Source organism: Trachinotus anak, unplaced genomic scaffold (assembly GCF_046630095.1).
Source record: "Trachinotus anak isolate AG129_WGS33_773 ecotype Australia unplaced genomic scaffold, CSIRO_AGI_Tana_v1 ptg000016l, whole genome shotgun sequence".
Classification (NCBI taxonomy): Eukaryota; Metazoa; Chordata; class Actinopteri; order Carangiformes; family Carangidae; genus Trachinotus; species Trachinotus anak.
The window spans coordinates 19,408,906-19,429,617 of record NW_027273867.1 but is presented as its reverse complement, the minus strand read 5'-3'; the positions used below and the strand labels follow the sequence as shown (position 1 = coordinate 19,429,617).

The 20,712-nt window shown below is 42.5% G+C and overlaps 1 protein-coding gene across 1 annotated transcript in view; it reads left to right on the top strand.

The window, feature by feature from the left end:
- Positions 1-18,843, top strand: part of LOC139634054 (ephrin type-A receptor 7) — a 146,509-nt gene extending 127,666 nt beyond the window's left edge. Inside the window, exons 9-18 of the mRNA XM_071500291.1 lie at positions 1,492-1,547; positions 5,487-5,612; positions 6,628-6,813; positions 10,661-10,722; positions 11,216-11,332; positions 11,770-11,856; positions 12,269-12,421; positions 14,817-15,007; positions 15,115-15,279; positions 16,283-18,843. Of these exons, the coding sequence (XP_071356392.1) occupies positions 1,492-1,547; positions 5,487-5,612; positions 6,628-6,813; positions 10,661-10,722; positions 11,216-11,332; positions 11,770-11,856; positions 12,269-12,421; positions 14,817-15,007; positions 15,115-15,279; positions 16,283-16,397 (1,258 nt within the window). The 3' untranslated portion in view covers positions 16,398-18,843. The remainder of the gene's footprint in view (positions 1-1,491; positions 1,548-5,486; positions 5,613-6,627; positions 6,814-10,660; positions 10,723-11,215; positions 11,333-11,769; positions 11,857-12,268; positions 12,422-14,816; positions 15,008-15,114; positions 15,280-16,282) is intronic.
- Positions 18,844-20,712: the final 1,869 nt, after the last annotated feature.

The following is a 20,712-nucleotide window of genomic DNA, read 5'->3' as shown; positions in this document are numbered from 1 at the left end:
CTGCTGGTGTGTTTTGACAGACAGGGCCCTGACCTTGTCTCAGACCCTGCTGCTACACAGGCTGAGGGATGTGTCAGCCCGCACCCTCCATTACGTCTCCCCTCGCACAACACTCGACGCGCACATGCAAAATAACACAGTTCCGTCAACGCATGCACACGCACACTAGTCCCTGAATGCCACACATAAATATTCACATGTGCATACAGTACATGTAAAGATGCAAGCACGTGCACCGACACACACACACACACACACACACACAGGAAAAGTCCGTCAGGCTCTCTGCGTTCTGTGTGAAGTGCTGATGTGTTCTGACATTCACATTAACACACGGCTCCCTGAGCAGATACATTTCGCTCAGACACACAAATGCACACACACACACACACACCCGGTTCTATAGATACCTGCACGATTAATTCTCTATTTACAGAATTGTGCACCTCAACACTGTTAGTCCTTGAGTCTTCACTTGACATGTTGCAATTGTAGCTTTGTTGTCAGACTGGCCGTGTCTAGTTTTGTTGCGAACCTGACAACCAGCCACTGTTATTATCTTCCATATTAATTTGTTCATATGATGCTTACAGATATAAACACATGTGCATCATACATAAATAATATAAACCTCGAAGTGTATGAACTAAAAAACTGCAGAGTTCATCAAGGAAAAACTTCTGTCCGTGACCTTGTATTTTCATATACTATATGTCGAGGTTATATTCAGAAGATATTCTATCAGCCACCTGCTTGTTAGAAGAACCTCTGATGTGGTAAAGATTTTACCATTAATACTATCTTCACTTCCTTGGTTGTATCCGTCTTGTCTTCTTTTTCTGCCCTCTTTCTAATCCAAGTCAGCACGGTGCTGGCCAGCCAGAATGTCTGTTCATCACTTGTTAATCTGTCACTTACTGTGTGTGTGTGTGTGTGTGTTTTTGTGGATTGTGCGAGTGTGAGTGTAAAGAGCCAAGTTTCCCTCTAAGCCGAAAAGCCATCAGCAGTCAGATCATAGAGAGCGCTCTCCTCTCTAGACCCCCTGCGGTATGATGATGAGAGATAACTGCGTGTGCACATACGTGTGGAAAGCACAGTCGCCCGTGTGTGTTCGGGTGTTGGTCGCTTTCATAAAAAAAATAAAAAACTCCATCAGGGTGAAAACAACAATAGCTTATCCATTCCAGGCCAATCAGTGTGTGTCTGTGACTCGCTCAGTCAAATCAGGCAGGATTTCTACTTATTCAGCCGCAGATCTTTGTGTTGCTCATCAGGGCCGTCGCATCAGGGGTCTTTCTGAACGCCTCGCCGTATTGCTTCCATTTCCACTATCAGTACTCTTGTCTTCGCTTGCTCTCATCTCACAGTTATTGCACTTTCTATACAATCTATTACGTTGCAAAATAAACAGAGTCTGATGCTTGTATTTGTTTGTGTCTGCCAGCTGGGATAAAAACACTGTCTGATGCTGCTCTGTGTTTCCCTTTGCAGACAATGTGGCTACAGCAAAGCTTCTCAAGAGGGAGATGAGGAACTTTACTTCCAGTGTAAGTGACGATGATCCCTCTATTTTATCATCATGTGTGTATGTGTGTGTGTGTATGTTCAAAGTTTGCAGATGGGGAGGGGGCATCAATAAATGCTCTGTCTGCCCTTTTCCATGTGCTGGAATGCATGTGAACACACACATGCCTGTGCATTACAGATGACTTCTGAGGCATTAGGTAGTGCCACGGCATTAATTCTTAATTCGGAGTGCATGCTTAGCCAACTCTGAGCTCAGCGACACACTCCATTAGGTGGTGTGTGCGGCTGAGTTTGATGGGGAGAGATTGAAATCAGGAGGAGGGGAAAGATAAAGACCTGGAGACAGGGGGGCGTGTTAAAGGAGGGGGTGGGGGGTAAAAGCTCCAGAACAAGGGGGGCGGAAGCAGCAGCAGCAGCGGCTGATTGCGCTCCCAAAACAGGACATTAAATGTTGTTATTGTTGCATATGATGTTGTACAAGGTTGTAAATGCTGCTGTTTTTAAACTCTGCTCACAAAGCTCTCAATAGGCTTTTTGTCTGGCAGTGACAGAATGGAAGTAGTTTGACATATCTCTCCCTGTTTGTGCGAAAGTGTGCGTGCCAACGCTTTGCTAATATGGTGGATGCATGTGTGTTTTTAGAGTTTCCGTGTGTGTGTGTGTGCGTGTGTGTGTGTGAACGTGATTTTGTAAATTCAGCGTGTGTGCGTGCGTGTGTGTGTGTGTGTGTGTATGTGTATGTACACACGCGCGTGTGCGTGCTCATTTGCGTTGTTTAATCTCCCAGCATGCTGAGCCCTCTGGAGAGGTTTGGAGCACTATGCCTGATGAATAATGAGCCGAAGCCATGCGGCTGGGAATTAAATCTGCCCAAACAAAGACATGCCAACAGATGACAAGCACGCAATACACACATACACACAAACATACACAAACATACACACACACACACACACACACATTTTTGGCCTGCTTTTCAAACACACGCACCTTTCTCTCTAGATCGTGGACACTCACATAAACAGGCGCAAAGACGCTTTTTTGTTTTTTTTTTTTTGTTTGTCTTTATCAACACATACTCTCTTGAGTCCACTTCCTGTTCCGTGACTGTGGACCCAGTGCGATATGCTCTCATTGTGCTGCCTTGTCCAAGAACAGGAAGTGTGTGAAGTATTAAGTGTGTCGTAAGTGCGATTTTTGTTTTTTCTCTCCTTCCATCTGCTCATCTGCCAAACTCTTAAGACACAGTCCACGGCTGTATATTAATGCACTAGGACAAGGGAAGAGGGAGAAAGTGAATATATGAGTGTGTGAGGAATTAAGAAGAAGAAAAGGAGGGGATGTGAGTGTAGTTAGGGGTTAGTAAGAGGAGAGTGAAGAGGTGAGTTGGCAGAGACAGAGAGACTCATCATAAGTGACACTGCTCAGAACATTAGCTTTATGCTGGAGTATGTGACCTAGAAACATGCAAATGGGGGGATGGAGGAAAGGGTGAAGACTCATCTACAATCTCCATTAATTGACCAGTTTTAGATAGCATCCAGAGCCTGATTGCATGTAAGAGCAAGACAAAGAGAGGAGGTGTCCTGGGAAATGAGTGGAGGAAGTCAGTAAGTAAGGCGTGATGCAGAGTTTGTGGCCTTTTTGTCTTGGATGAAAATATCTGGGGCTGAATTTGCTCACTCTGTGGTCCACTGAAGATTATGCAGCCAAGTGAGAACATGCTTTAGTTTCCCCTCAATCGCTCGTGGCCTTGACACAGTTAACCCTGAAAGTAATCAGCCACGGAGCCGATGAAGCGCACGCGTGTGTGTCATGCGTTTGCAGCCATTTTCAGCCTATATTGTTCATTTAATGTGGCATGTGAGCACCCCCTCTTGTGTGTGTGTGTATGTGTGTGTATGTGTGTGTACTGTACAGCTGGTTTTAAGCAACAGCAGTGAGTTTGAAACCCTTTTTGACAGAAAAGAGTCTTCGATCCTCCACTCAGCCCTGGCCTTGAATAGAAAAGGTTTCATTTGCTTCATAATTGGACTTTTGGCTTTATTTGTCTGTGTGTGTGTGTGTGTGTGTGTGTGTGTGTGTGTGTGTGTGTGTGTGTGTGTGTGTGTGCACGCACGCACAAACTGAGTGTTTTTGTACACTCAAGCAAACCTGTCTCTGTGTGTGTGTGTGTGTGTGTGTGTGTGTGTGTGTGTGTGTGTGTGTGTGTGTGTGTGTGTGTGTGTGTGTATATGTATGTGTTGGATCAATAAGCCGTTATGAGGCAGCCAGTATAGGATCCTTCAAGTCGATCTGGAGCTGTAATCACATTTCAGAGCCTCTGTCCAGCTTTTGGGAAAACTACCAGGCATTTTCCAGGAAGATTAGCCATAACATGTCGTAACAAGGGTCAAAGGTCATATAATATATGAAATCTGTACCTGATTGGTTAATAGTTATTGGCTATCTGCTGGCAAGTTTATTTGCTAGTTGTTAGTGTAGAGTAAATACAATAGGCAGTTGATAAAGAAAACAAGAGGCGCGCTGAGAGGCCGCGTAGTGTTTTTGTTTTGTTGTGTACAGTCAAGCAGTTGGGGTCAATACCACTTGAAGTTCTAAATGTCAGTGTCAATTTCCAATTGCTGTGTCTCATTAATGTCACAGTAGTGATTTTGTCGAGGTCTTTGAAAGAAATGCAGGAAGGTAATCACAGCCTTTTTATTTATTTGTAGATTGGAGGAGTAAAATTATTCATCTGTTTTGAATTCACACCTTTTTCACTGATATTTAACTGAGTTGTTATTTGTTAACAACTTACAATATATCACTTTTATACTAAATAGGTTATTTATCAAATGTCATATTGTGATTTGAGGACATGCAAATTTTTGGGAGGACACAGAGCTGGTACAAACTCTAACACTAATATCAAAGCAGCAAGCTGCTGTGGCACTTTAAGGTTTCTCTGCCTCAGCATTTTGCTGTCTATTATGTCCTGTCCCAGTTTCTGACTGAGGACTACATTGTGTTTGTGCATGTCTGTCTTTGCATATGTGTGTGTGTGTGTGTGTGTGTGTGTGTGTGTGTTAGTGAGATAACATTTTGAAGCAAGCAGAAAAGACAAAAAGCCTGGTGCAAGAGCCTTGTGATCAGACTAAAGCCTTGTGGAGGAAACCCGAAGTCGGATTTGAGAACACGGAGCCTTTGATCCCGGTTTGCCTCTCTGCCTTTGGAGTTCGCAAGGTCAAAACAAACAAAAATGGAGAATTAGACACGTTATGAATACATAAACAGAAGCATTTTGTGTCTTTTCAAAGAGAAATAAGCCTCATCCTAAAGAATTTGAATCAATATCAGCTATTTACACCGTAGTTATTATTACAGGGGTTATTATTGGTTATTATTACCACAGATAACTGGCTAAAGATATCAAACTCAAATATTTACTTGTAGTGGAGTTTGATGGCAGAAAATGTTTTGGCTATCTCTGACATCAATGGTAAAACTCAAGTATTGATTTCAGTCCCTGGATCAAAGAGCAAAGGCTTCTTCCTAGATACAACATTTTGGTCTAATGTTCAACAATCACAGAGAGAGAGAAATTCTTTGTTGAAGGCAGAGTTACCAATTTCTCCACTGACTGCAGCCTCAGTGGAGCACAAAGCGATGCAGACTTGAAGAATGTTTCGCTTTGTGCTGAGAGAGGGTACCACTGGGGCCACAGACATATCTATATGCTAACAAAACAGTTGTTGGCTGTGTTTATTTCCCTGGTTTAATGGTATCTGAATCTGGGAGTGGCTCCTTTTATTTATTTTTATCATGTGGATATTTTGCTGCTGGGAACCCAGTCTTTTATCATGTGTCTTTGTACAGACAAGCCTGTGGACCATAAATTATGGGTCTTGTCTCATATCTATAATTGTTTTTGGGAAGGTTGTCCCATATTGTGTGTTTCTGTGTCTATACCATTGTAGTTAAGATCCCAACACGGAGGACCTACATTGACCCAGAGACCTGTGAGGACCTACTGCAGGCCGTACACGCCTTTGCCAAGGAACTCGACAACTCAAGCATCAAAATAGAGAGAATTGTGCACACAGGTACAGAATTATACAAAGCAAGACTGCTGCACCCCCAACTCTTTAAAGCTGCTCTTTTTAAAGGGTACTTCAACAATAGTGCCAGGATGTCCAAGTGCTTTTTTTGTTTGTTTGTTTGTTTTTTTGTGCAGATCGAGTTTACCAGTATTTGGGGTTGCATAAGATATGCAACATGAGTGCAACCTGGAGATAATACCTGGAGATAGAAGAAGTATTTAAATCAAAATACAAAACAATTATTAACAATAATAGGAATTAAAAAATGTCTTTGATGACTAAACTGCAGTATTAGATATCTGCAGGAATCTGGAGTAATATCCACAGACTTTCAAGCCAACAAGCTAACAGGCTACTAAGCAATGAGTCTACTGACTCTGGTACATGAATGAATCGAGCAAGTTCCCAAGTGGGCTCTTCGGCATGTAAGGGAAGTATCAGGCATCAAGTATGTATTAGAACTGTCAGCTGTTGTCAGCAGCAGCTTTTGAGGAATTAAGAAAAAGAAAAAAACTGAGATAACCCCGAGTGGCAAAGGCAGAAAACAGAGCAGAGACTGTCTACTAACACAATTGCAGCCCTCTTGAAGCAACTCAAGGTGTTCCTGCATTTTCCCTCAACCTGCCTTGGGACAAACTGGAGAGGCCAGTCCATTCAGTCTGGCAACTTCACTAATATTTGCCCTGTATCTGCTTGATGTTTCACTGTTTCACCTGCACACTACCCCATCTTTGATCTCTCTTTGATGCCTTTGTATTTCATGTCTCTCTCTCAATAGTGTCTGTTCATTTGCGTCATCTCTTTCCCTCCCCAATATGTTTGTGTTTCACCATCTGACTCTGCTCCATCTCTCTCCCAAACCCCATCCCTCCCTCGTATTCATTTCTTCTCACTTTCTTTTGATCCTTGTACAGATATTGCTCCATATCATCAGTCTGACCTCTTTTTCCTCAGTTCTCGCCAGTTCCTCCTCAATCAATAGGGACCATGACCTCTGTTTCTTTATCTCCCCCTGCAGGCGACTTTGGCGAGGTGTGTCGTGGCTGCCTGAAGCTGCCCAGTAAGAGAGAGCTGCCGGTGGCCATAAAGACATTAAGGGCGGGCTGCTCTGACAAACAGCGTCGCTCCTTCCTCAGTGAGGCTGGCATCCTGGGGCAGTTTGACCACTCCAATATCATCCGACTGGAGGGCGTCATCACCACCGGTGAGGAGGGAGGGAGGGAGGGAGACGGAGCAGAAAGCAGGAGGTGACAGGCAGTTTGGGAGGAAGGCGATACCACTGGGAAAAGAATGGGAAAACAAAGGAGAGCAGGTGAAGATGAAAGGAAGCACAGAGGGGGAAGAATCCTGGGTATCCAAGGATCAAAGGAGCAATGGGACAGTTTGACCACCTCCAGTATCATAAAGGGGGGGGTTCATCACCTCCATTACCAAAGGAAGTGAGGCTATAAGAAAGGCAGAAAAAAGAGATTTTAGGATCACAGCTGCAGAGGGGGTGATCACTTCCTGTGAAACAATGGACAGAGAAAGAAATGTGGAGTTAGAGCAAAGGCGATGGACATGAGAAGGGAGGATTGTAGAGAGCACTGGGACACTCCGGCCACTTTAATATCACACACGTGGAGGGGGTCAATGCTCAAAGTGAGGAAGGCAGAATGGGAGGATGGGAAAAAAAGGAGAAAAGGTTGAAGAGTAGAGAGCGGGGTGGCGGGGTGGATGCTGCACGCTAGCAGCAGCCAAGCTACATCAAGGCCCATTTTCCGCTGACAGATAGCAATTGAGGTCCTAGAGTGAAAACAGGATGGAAGGAGGGCGAGAGGAAAAAAAAACCATGAAGGGAGGAGACGCAGACAAGAGACATGAGAGACAGAGAAGATGAGGTAGAGGTTAATGGGAATGGCAGGTGAAGGGAGAAGCTTTAAAGAGTTTGTGAAGTTTTTGTTACTGCCGCAGTGATGCTCAGTGTGGTGTTTGTGTATATGTGTGTGTGCGTTTGTGTGAGAGAGAGGGCACAGTGCCCGAACACACTCTGTGCTCAGTAGGATGGCAGCAGATGTGCAGGGTACAGTAATTGGTGCTAGAGACCCAGCGGGACCCTGAGATCCACTCCAATCTCTCCCACCATCATGTGCACACACACACACACACACACACACACAAAAGCGGTCCCATATGCTCACTTCTCTTTCACTATCATTGACACACACACACCTGCTTGCTTGCCTCCTCACTTGGCATGAAATCACACATCCGTACACACAAACGGGACACACACACCCCCCCACATACTGTTAGACTACAAATCAGCTGCTTTACATCACTTACCCCCCCTCCCTGCCAGATCCTCATTCAGCCCCCTGCCATCCCTCCACCACACCTATCCCACCTGCAAACAGTATCCTCCTCCTCCTCCTAAACTCCCCATCGTTTAACTGTGATTCAAGGCCACATGACAACAGGGGTGTGTCCCATTAACCTCAGAGAGCTTCCTCCTTTCTTTGATATCAGTCATGACCAACCACTTGCTCCACCTTCTTACTGGCAAAAGCAGTATTACAGGAAATAGGATTACAGGAAATGCAATATGGTGATTTGTTGCCTACCAGGAATATGATTTTAGGAAGTATTTTCACCTCAGGGTAGAAAAACACAGGAAGTGGCGAGGCCGCTAAATGAAGTTTTCTGCTGTGGCTGCTGTTTCACTGCACACTGATAAAGATCAGTGCAGGAGCTACATTTGATCAGATCAGTAATGATCAGATCATTTATTTACACTGTACTGTATATATCTGTCTGATCTCAGATGTGACTGGTGACCACTTTACACTCCACACTACTCACCACTTGTCATAGAAAATTAATGGAAGACCATGGCTGAAGGTTGGTGGTTCAATTCCCAATTACCAGGTCAATTTTGGGCATTTTGGGAAAGATACTGAACCCCAAATTGCCCCCAATTTATCATCGGTGTGTGAATGTTGTGTATGGTAAAAAAGAGTGCTATATGTGTAGGAAAAAGTGCTGTATGAATGTGTGTGGGAATAGGTGAATGTGTCTTCCACTGTAAAGTGCTTTGAGTGGTCGATAAGTCTAAAAGCACTTATATAAGTGCAGCCCATTTAAAAATGTATGATTACTACAGTACCAGTCAAGTTGGACACACCTTCCCATTTATTTGAAAGAGAAAGTGTGTCCAAATTTTTTTATTAGAACTGTACATTGTCAGGACATAACTTTACATTTACCAAAGATAAACTCTATTAACAGGGTACCAGGGTGCATCCAATTAGCAAATTGGAGGCAATCTGTGAAACCTTTCCCAAAAACAGAAGAAAATGTACCGGTGGTCCTGATTTTGTATCTGTGTGTCATTAAATTAGCTCTTGTTTCATTGTGCAGTCTTCATAGCTCATGGTGGCTTCAGTGAGTTTCATGTCAGAAGCAAAGTGCCCTTATATTTCTGTCAAGGGACTGAAGGGGGGGGGGTGTTATAGCTGGGAGACTGCACCATAAAGTTGGCCTAGCATAAGCTGCACTCTGATATTTATGAGAAATAGAGATTTGTTCTGCAGAACAGCTGTCAGCTCAGTCAGAGGGAAATCACCTCAGAGCAGATCCGATTATTGAAGATAATCTATTGATAGTCAAACCTGGTTCACTTCGTTTTGTCTGAAACGGCACAGAACTGCACTGATCTGAGAGCAGAGAGGCTGAAATGTCAAATATAGAGCAAAGGCTATTCTAACCTAAGAAAACACACCTTATGTGATCACCTCTGTATTTTGTGGATTTACTACCATTGAAATTACTGACACCTTTGGTCAGCGGGCCCTCAGCTGCATCACCAAGTGAGATGATGTTTTTCCTTTGTTTCTTTTCCTACAAGAGTACATGATCATTTTTCCCCTCATCATAGAGATGTTTCAGTTTTCTCTAGCTCTTCCAGGGACCTGATTGAGTCCACACAGTTAGAAACAGCAGAGTGTAGCAAAGTGCAAGAATATGTATTCAAATGATGACTTACAAGTGTGTGTGTGAGAGTGTATGAATCTGTGTTTGTGAGGCAGCAGACAGCACTTATTACTCCCTCCCACCTTCTCCCTCTCTTTCTCTCTCTCTCATTCTCACTCTCTCTCTCTCACACACACACACACACACACACACACACACACACACACACACACACACACACACACACACACACACACACAGAGTTTACCCTCTCTTCCCCTACATTTCCGTCAGGATTTGCAAACTTATTTCTTCTAAAACAGCGTACAGTATATTTTCAGTGTTAGAGTTAAACCAGTGATTCACTCTGCAGCTCACATTAATTACATGATGGCTGGTGCACTGTGGCAGCGTCTCTGTGCTGACTCACACTTCTCGAGTGTTGTCGGTTACCATTTCAAAGAGCTTCCTCAGTACTACTGGCAAACCATGAACTGTGACTATTACAACACAATTATCATTTCTGTAATATGCCTGCACAAACTATCATCCTATTGCAGGATACTTCTTTTTTGGGTTGTTTACATATCTATCAAGCTCTACCTGACTGTATCAACCTCCCATATTCCACTCCTGCTGTCTCCTTGTTTCCTGTTTCCTCCAACTGCTGCAGTCTTATTATCCTCCTCTGTGCACTTCATAGCACTGCTGGATCCCTGCCATCTGTGCCTGGGCACACAGGGTATATGTGTGTGTGAGTGTGCACGTGCATCCTGTTGTGCACATGTGTAGGTGTATGTGTGTGGTCGTGCACAGACTGGGTGTGTGCGTGTGTGTGAGTGAGTGAGTGTTTGAGGGTCGTTAAACTTGCTGAGACAGCCAGGGTAGCACACAGGTTCTCCTGGCTTCACCACAGTTCACTGAGTGAAGAATGGCTTTGCACAATGTCTGCCCTGCTGCCAAGTGGACTAGACTCACTGTGCTCTCTCCCTCCTCTCCCCCTCCCTCTGTCTCTGTCTCTATTACCACTCTCACTTTCTTTTTTCCCCCCCTGATTCCCACTCATTCACATACTCCACTGTCTTGCTCTCTGTCTCCAGGTAACACCATGATGATCGTGGTGGAGAGCATGTCTAACGGAGCCTTAGACTCCTTCCTTAGGGTAAGCTTCTTTTTTTTTTTTTTTTGCATGTGTTTGTGGATTTATGCTAAATTTATATGCAGACATGTTTGCTCATTGTCTAATCAAAAAATAAAGCCCCATTATTATTATCTTCCGCTTTCACAAACAAAGCATTTTGTTCTAATAATCCTAAACTCACGTCTATTATGGTACAGTCCTAGGGCAGCAATACGTGTGCTTATTACAGTAATAAGGAAAATGTAACATAATTAACAGCACAAATGGAGTGTTTCAGCTCAAAGATGCTGTAAGCTTGTGTAAACTGTTATTGTGCCTCTCTGCTACTGCGGCGTGGTTTATAATGATATGAATTAATGGCCTGTTTGTGTTTATTCTCCAAGTAAAGGGATTCAGCTCAGTGAGCACAACATTGTCCTGTAGTAACAGAAGTGCTAGATTTTTTTTTTTTTTTTTTTTTTTGGATCACTACATTCTGTACACTAATTTCTCCCCTCATTCCTGATAACCCCAGAAACACGAGGGCCAGCTGAGTGTAATGCAGCTGATGGATATACTGACCGGAGTGGCATCGGGGATGAAGTACCTCACTGAAATGGGCTTCGTCCACAAACGGCTGGCCGCACACAAGGTGAGGTAGCAGGTGGGAGGAGATGATAGAGGAGAGGGGTGTAGGGTGATGTATGTCTCAGGCTACTGCAGGTTTTCGCAGGTGGGCTACAGAATACAATTTGTCCTCGTCTGCAAACATCTTTTGACAATCGCTCAGCTGTAGGTTTTTATTTGAGGAGCGCATGAAGCTGAAAATGATGAGACAATGCTGTTGAAATCACTTTGTCACCTCCAGGTTTCACTGGTTTTTTTTTTTTTTATCCCACCTGTAAACGATCCCGTCAAACTGCAAATGTAGTGGTCATATTGTGGAAAACGAAGAACAAGACCATTTGCTCTTGTAAACAATCAATTGTCCCTGGCGGGATAAGAGCTTTGCCCACCGGAGTGGTGAGCTCTCAAACAGAGATCGTCTAAATGTAACCAGTGCTCAACAGTTTGTTTTCTCGGTCTCAGGTGCTGGTTAACTCCAACCTGGGCTGCAAGGTGTCCGGTTTCAGACCTCTTCAGGATGACAAGATAGAGGCGATCTACACCACACTGGTAAGAGAAAATCATAGTGAAGTGTGTGCTGCAGCCAGGATGTTAACTTTACTGGATATTTTACATTCTGATTTCCTATTTAATGAACCTTAGAGTGGTAGAAAGCTCACACATGTAGAACTGATATTTTTTTAATGAGCCTTGGACCAAATGAGAGCTAACACGTATCATGTCAGGTTCAGGTTGAAGTCATATAATTAAGCTTTCAAAAAAAAAAAAGAAAAAAAAATATTTCACTGCCTTAGTTCCCTGGATATTTTTGGGTTCCACTCAAGGTGAACTCACTCCTCTAAAGATTCTTTTGATCTGTTGAAAGTACGTTCAAAGCTTTTCAAAGAGAATATTAAAGCTTTACGATTTTGTGAACTCTCCACACCCTTTTTTTTTTACCTCTACCTGCTCTGTCCGCCAGCACGGAGGGAAGAGTGTGGTGCTGTGGACCGCTCCGGAGGCCATCCAGTACCACCGCTTCTCCTCGGCCTCAGATGTCTGGAGCTTTGGCATCGTCATGTGGGAGGTCATGTCCTATGGAGAGAGACCCTACTGGGACATGGGCAACCAGGATGTAAGTGGAGAGAGAGAGAGAGAGATTAATCTCTCCAGTTACTGCCTTTATTCTGTCTATTCCTCCCTCCGTTTTTTTAATATTAATATCTGCACTTTATCAACCTCCCTCTCTCTTTCACCTCCCTCTGATTCTCTTTATCAATGAACTCTGTTTCCATGCCCAGCTTGGATCTTATTAAAAGTAAGCCAAGAAGCCACAGTACCTCTGAAAGCCTTTGCAGGGCCTAAGTCCCCCTCTTTAAGTCTGCATCAGCTCCATGACCAATCCTGTTTTCTCATAAGGACACATTGACCCCCTTCCGGTGGCCTCCGCCTGTCCCCATCCTGCCATCCTGCTCTTAAAAGTGTTGAAAATCCCTGCGGAAAAATTCAGCCTCTTTCAGGAAATGTAAAGCGCTTGCTATTTGGGGGTTGAAGAGATTTCTCAGTCGATTGGACCCTGCCGCTTGTCACTTGCAACCTATTATTTCCAAGTCAGTGTGGGTGGGTTCTCTGTTTTTGCTGTTGCCACTCCTACCTCTTTGTCCTTCAAAAAACGAAAACGTTTTTATTCTGTTTTTTGGAGGACATCATGCCTTTGAAGTGCAGATAAAAGCATGATGCAAGAAAGAGGTGAGAGCAGATGAGGTGTGACCATTTTTCTATTTACTGAGGCCAACAACACACTGGGAATGAAATATCACCAAAGCTAGTGATAATTTTAATGAATCGGTCATTGAGTCTGAAAGCTTCAGCATGCTGATGCCTTCTACAATGAATGTCATCAGAAAATAATGTGTACACTTTATGCAGGCAGGTGCATAGTTAAAAAGCAACGGATTATTAACATGTTCCATTTTTGAATGTCCAAAATTAATATGCATGAGTTATTCAGCGGGCACGAGAATAGCGAGCTTTTCAAAGTCCTCTTTTTTTCCTCCAGTGCCCTTTCACAAAGCAGAAGAAAGTTTCCTCTCAGCCTCATTCATGTTATCAAACTTCCCAATTGAAGGGGCAAAGGTCAAGCTTGTAGAGCGCCAGGGATATTAATCCACTTTAAATTGATACATTATATCATAACAGAATTGTTGCTCGGCCTGTCCACCTGTGATCCATCGTGCCCTTTACCTACCAGCTTTGATTAAATGGAAAATGTCAAATGCTGAAAAGCATTTTATGAATGCTCTTTAGTGAGATAGGAGCTTAAGGAGCTGAGAGGATGGAGGAGTGGGGCACTGGGTGAGTGGGCAGGCAGAGAAGAGAGTGTTTTAGGAAATAATGCTGCTGATGGATGTCCTTTTTGTGATTATGCTCCAACTTTATTTCCTGCTTTTAGGAGATTGTGTTCCTTAAGAGTGATTCAGGAGGAGGGCGTATCACATGTCCCCGGATATATTGAGAGGAAATCTCTTGTGAGGTCGGGGACAACATTAGTTTGATGGAGCATTGAGGAAGTCTGGGGGGGGGGCTTTCAGCTCTGATATTTGAAGACAGTGAGGTTTCACAGGAGTAGTTGAAAAATACTTAGCAGAGATTAATCATTTCCTAAGACTCGTATTGTACTTAGTGACTTATCTCTTAAGAGTGGGCCAGGTATCGGAGGAGCATGTAAGAAAATACTTGCTTTTATTCTGTCATCTCAATTTCACTTCTATATCGGACCTGTTGGGATTGTTGTTTTTAATTCACGGGCACACAACATATTCTATGATAGAAACTTGAATAATAGCAGGACCCAACTATTGTGATACCCACTCAAATATCCTGTGGAGTGACACTAAGTGACATTGAATATCCTGTGAGGTGACCTTTCAACCCACAGTCAGCCTTTTATTTATATATTATTTTTTCATATTGTTCAGTTGTTACAGGGATATCTTCTGATAATAGTTGGCCATTTGCTTTATGCTTTTATTGTTGCAAATTTAGTCTAGACATTGCTACAGATTTGAATTTAGTTCATATTGTTTAGATTAGCAACAATTCAGTTTGTTCTGAAGTTGCTGCTGGCTCATAAGGTGACCTTAAAGAGGTGCTGCCTTAAAAAAAGTTAAATTACAAAAAGCAGAACCATGCAATGAAACATTGTGGGTGGTGTAATTAGTGACAAGAGAAAATGAAAGGCCAGCATTTCCCTACTCTTGTTTATCCGAGTAGGACCTGTACTGTCCAAACGATTCTATTCTTGGCCACTAAGCAACTAAAGGAAAAAAAAAAAGGTTTTAAGTACCTTACTCGACTTTTTAAAGTAGGACACAACTTTTCTACACATTTATTCACCCCCCCCCCACCCTGCCCTACCAGTCACAAATATGCACATGGGGAATTTATCCAGTTATAGTATAAGCACTGGAAAATCACAATACTAATTCCAAAATTTCTAACCTGATATTGATATTCCTGTTTCTGTGTAGGTGATAAAGGCCATTGAGGACGGTTTCAGGCTGCCGGCTCCAGTTAACTGCCCTCCACATCTCCATCAGCTGATGCTGGACTGTTGGCAGAAGGAGAGGACAGAGAGGCCCAGCTTCAGCCAGATCCACTCAGCCCTCAGCAAGAGCATCCGCTCCCCTGATGGCATCGGTTCGTCCACACTGGCACGCAGGTACGCTCAAGTGATACACTACAGGGTCAGTAAACAAATGGCTGTATTGGCTGTAACATTAATTCCTATAAATTTCCGTACAACCACCCCCATTTTTTCTCCCTTAGGACCCTGAGCTCATCCATTACACTAGCAGAAAGGCCTCTCCCCTCCTTCCCAGCCTTTAACTCAGTAGGAGAGTGGCTGGATGCGGTGGACATGGGCCGATACAAGGACAACTTCACCGCTGCAGGGTACTGCTACTTGGAGTCTGTGGCACGAATGACTGTACAGTGAGTAGCTTTATACAACACTATCTCTGCGACCTTTCATTTCCTGTTTTCAAGAGGGCAGCCAAGTGAGTGAATGGGACTAGATAATTGGCACAATGCAGTACCTGCACTAATAAATAAATAAATCAATCAGTGGATATTCACCACTCTTTCTTGATATTGGCTTTTTTTGAACCCCTGACTATTAGAACTAATTTTTCACATCTAAAAAAAAGAGCTGAAATATTTAATTAGTTGATCCACAAAAAATAACCAAAATTTTGATGAGCAATTAATCACAGTTCATTTTTTTTTTTTTATCAAAAATATTCTCTGTTGCTTCTCTATTGTGAGAATTTGCTTCTTTTTTTCTTACATTTACTGAATTTTTTTGTTTTAGAGTCTAACTTGGCAAAGAAACAAGCAACGTGGGTTTTGGAAATTAGTATTTTTTACCAAATGATTTGATGAGAAAATAAAGATTCAGTGGATTAATTGATCATGAAAATGTTTTGTTGCAGCCCTAAAATACTTAACACAGCTGAAAATCTAACCTCCTGTGGTTTAACACCTCACCTTTGCCACAGTGATGTAGAAGTGCACTCCTGGGTGTGTCGGTGCACAGTGGCATCACTGTGGTTAGGTGTGGTTACAAGTGTAAACGAGCACACTAATGACCACACCCCACGTGTTCAGAGGTGCAGCAGACTTGAAACTCTTTAACCAGAGAAACACTACTTCTAAAAAATACACTTCCACTAGAATTGCCAAAGCAGGACATTAAAAGGCCTGTAAATCTGTTTTTTCAATCGGCTTCAGTGGGCTAATGTTACCAGTCCAGGCGATGCTACACAGTGATGAAGCAGATGAGCTAAATTCCTGAGTGATAAAGTGTTAATAAATGAACCTGTAAATCTGAGCATAAAATAATTAGAAGTCACTGACTCGAGCCAGTGATATAGAGTCCAATAAATTTCACATCCTTCCAACTAATCTTGGTAAATCTTGATCTCTGTGCCCACAGGGACGTACTGAGCCTTGGCATCACTTCCCTTGAGCACCAGAAGCTGATACTGGCTGCCATCCAGACCCTCAGAGCCCAGGTCATCCAAATGCATGGCCGCGGTGTGCAGGTCTAACAAACAGTCGCCGCACTGAGCCTCACACTGCGGCTGCAGACAGACGATGGGATGGAGAAAAGGAGGGAGAGAAAAAGAGAGAGAGCTCTTCCAGACTTGAGGAAAGACGAGCAGATCTTTCAGCAAACCGCACTCCTCTATTTACTCCTCCTTCCCACACTTCCTCATGCCTTCCTTGATCCCTTCCTTCCTGTTTTTCTATGAATCCCCCTCAGAGACGAGCAGTGTTCCTATTGTGATTGGGGGGGGGGGGGGGGGGGGGGTAGCAGAGGAGTGATGTCATGTGACTTTTTTTTGTGTGACCTCTATCTGCACTTTGACCTTCAGTAACTGTGTCAGCTCTATCTCACTGGTTCTGGATCAGTGTGTTAAGTCAAATGAAATATTGTCTCCGTCTGAAGCTGACCTCTGAGCTGTGGGAGATGTGCCGCGCTGCAAACACACACACGGTTATGGACTAGTGCTCAAAAGAAACATTTACATTTTGGGTGGAATTTCCCTTTACCACAACATGGATTCACTAAAAACAATGTATTGTAAGAGTCAGGAACTGCTTCACTGGCCTTGGATCAAATGACTGTCTCCTCAGAACTGGCCCAGCTGATTCCACATCAAACTGGAACTTACTGACAGCAAGGACACAGAATCATATCATTGTACATCAGAGCTGATCTCATGTCAGATGGTAAAGGAACATTTATGATGATTAAACATGGCGGGAATGTATCCAATGGTTTCAGAGCAGCATTTGAAGAAGACTGTGCTGTCCCATGTTAAACAGTAAATTCAGAGGAGCTGGATGAATGAACGTCTCTGGCATACTGTATAGCACTATATACAGTATATGAAATGTGAGCTACAGTAAGTCGTGGGTGATTTACTGTGCTTTTCTTTGAGGCTACTGATGGTGAGACAAACGCTGCAGGATACAGTTGCAAAGCAAAGGGATGAAGACGACGTGTGTTGGATTGTTGACCCATTTGTTGTACGTCACTGTCTGTTTCGCTTCTCTCAGTCTTTGTTTCTTTACTCCCTCTATCTTTCGCGACTCCTCCGTGCTCTCCACTCGTTTTTCTTTGCGCAGTCAAAGCATCTAATTTCCCCGCTAGCCTGCTGGGCGTCATCTCAGTAACGTAATCCTCCTCTCCAAAGGCTCTCTCACTACCATGTTTAATACTCTGTATAGGACTCAGGTCAACTCTGGAAGATGGCCTGATTCACTTATTTATCCATATTTATTTATGTTTACAGACTGTAACACAAACCTCTCCAGAGAAGGGGTTAGGAAGGTTTATTTAACTTATAGTATTTAAGAAAAAAAAAAAAGTTAAGCAAAGCAGTTGTCTTGTTTTGTTTCTGTATGATTTGTTGTTGATTTTGTTCTATGAGTGTGAGTTTATACCTGAACAGATTAGTTGTTTTTGACAGGAAGTGAGAGGAACACTGGAGGATTTTTACTGTCAGCACACAGTATCTGTGTATTCTTGAACACTGGGTTTGCTACAGTTAATTTTAGGTCCATTATCATTGGATTTGCTGTATACATTACAGTGTGTGTTGCAGTATGGGTACGGTATTACAGAATGTCATAAAAGATGTTTGTTTTCTTTGTTGCCGTTGGATTCTCTCGTTTGATTTTATGTTGCTGTTAATATCACGCTCTGCCATATGAAGTGGTTGCACTCTTTTCCAGTAAACTCCCAGAATTCTCTCTGTACAGTGATCTGCCCCTCGCCTTTTCTGTCCTATTTTAACACGGGAAATTTGAAGGAAGGAGTTTATCGGGGCATTATTTGATCCTCATACAACTTCACAATAGAGGGTACACACATTTTTGACTGGAATATTGTAACAGGTTTGTATTTGGTACAGGATGAGTTTTGTTTGGTTTTTTTTGTCCTTTCTCCTCGTACTCTCCTACTCTCTGTAACTGTTTTGTCCAATAATATAAAGTCATATGTCCTTATAGATGTTATCACGCACATGTTAACATATCTGAAGAAACACTCTGATGGTCCTTAACACACACACACACACACACACATATACACACACAAGACGAAGACAAACACACAGTCACAAACAAACAACAAACTGGACCTCGTCACCACGATGAATGAAACTCAAATTGTTTCCCCTCTCTGTCCCCACCTCTCTGTTACTGTGACCATTATGATATGTTTAATACTGTAAATATGTATTTGAAAATGCTAAATCTATTTTTATAATTTGTTTGAAGAACAATGTGTTGAATATAATATCTGCTCACTGTGTAAGGGTTTTATTTGTTTGAATTTAGGGCCATAGCTGAGAAACACTGGTGTTTGGAATATAAAACTGAAAAAAAAGTTTCTTTTTTTGTTAGTTTTTGATGATTTTTACCTGTAGAAGAAAATCTGATGGCTGTTGCAATATTGAAATGTGTTATTAAAAAATCTCCAATATAAGCAAATGTTCTCTGTCCTTGTCCTTCTGTTTCTGAATTTAAAGTACACGTTACATAGCCTGATGGACAGTGAGGTTAAAAAGAATGTTAAATATATATTTTCTGATAGTACAAATAACATTACAGTTTGTCAGTATTATAATCAGAAATTCAGCTTTTGATTTGACTAACTAATAAAAAAATGGCATTAGTTTAAAACATATTTTACATAATTATATCATTTTAATGGTTTTTACTGTGAGAATTTAGTTGTTAATTTCCCTGAGCTCAGTTACTGACTTTACCCCTAAAGCTTCTAAAAGGCTTTAATCTCACAGGCTATTTAATTTGTGAATCTGTTTTTGATCATTTTAATGCACAGTGACAGCAACATTTTAAACTGAGCCTAAGAATATGTCAGTGCCTAAAACATTTCAAATTTCATGAAAAAAATGTCAATGTTACATTAAAAAAAAGTTGTTTTTTTTCCTCGCCCATCTGTGCACTTGTCCATCTAAACAGATGCATAAACATTTCGATAGAGCAACTGGTTACATTCTGGTGTTTCAGTCTTGTACACAGACTGTTGTTGAGAAAGTCTTTTTTTTTTTTTTTTTTAAACTGCCTTTGCCACCAGAAAAACAGTAAAAAGACAGTATGGCTGCCAAAAGGTCACCCAGATTAAACCCAAAAAAACCTTTCAGGCAGGTAGTTTTGGTGTAAATGTACCCTGTGGAATTTCTAACCACTAGTAGCACTACGAATGACTGCTTTTCAGTGGGCTCCCAGATCCTCTTAAACATGAAATTCAAGGACTTTCCAGACACAGTTCTCTAAAATTCAAGGACCCAACACAGCACAGCCTGAGACACGGATCAAGGTTAATTACTGCTACAACACTTAAGATATTTTATAAGTGAAGTACTTTCAATGACCCAATTTTCAATTTTGAAAAACTTCCAAGCCCTTGATTGGTTTTTTCCCCCCTCAAATTCATATACTGTCAAGGAGAACCCTGATTTGTATGATCAGGTCCTCATTTTGTTTGTAGCGTCCACAGGCAAGACAACTCACATCCTGCTGCTGGTTTCATGTTATTCCACTAATCAACTGTTGAGAGCTGTAATACACTTTTTTTTTAACTTCTCAGTGAAACTTCCTGTCACCGTCACCACATGAGGTAGAGGCAAATATCTCATATATCTACAGCATGGCTACACTTCACAGTCCAACGTTTGTGGTTTCAGTGTCCGGCCTGAGGGAACAGGGTCACGGCAGCGAGGAGCTCAACAGTAAAGTTGGACAAGCTCGAAATACATCTAGCCTTTAACTTCACTCCGGCCTCTCTTTTCTCTAACCTTAAGGCCATCTGGGCCTCTTGTACTTATCTCTGTGTTACGAGGTTAATGTCCTGTATCTGCTTAAAACAGCATTCTACTTTCAGTTACCTCTCCTCGCCTGTTTCTGTGCTCCACGCAGATGTGAACTTACAAAGTCCCTCTCTCTCTCTCCAGGACTGAGGTTATATTACTTACTGCTTTATTACGCAACGCCCACCTTCAGACCAGCACTGAGCATATGGGAAATTATTGTAAATGCAAATTAACTTTGCGTGGGATTGCTGTGGGCAACTGTGTGGGTGTGCAGAAGTGGGTGCACTGGTACGCACTTCTATGCCTGCTCACATGGGTCAGTGTGTGTGCGCATGAAACTGTGTGTGTGTGTGCAAATGTATTGTGGGTGTGTTGCCGGACCACGGGCATACGTCTGAGAAGCAGATCTTTTTATTTATCTCATACAGTTGCTGCAATCCATACTTTTTATATTACAGTCTTATTGGAGTTGAGGATTGGAGTTTGAGACTTAATGAGTTTCATCTCCGAGCCATCG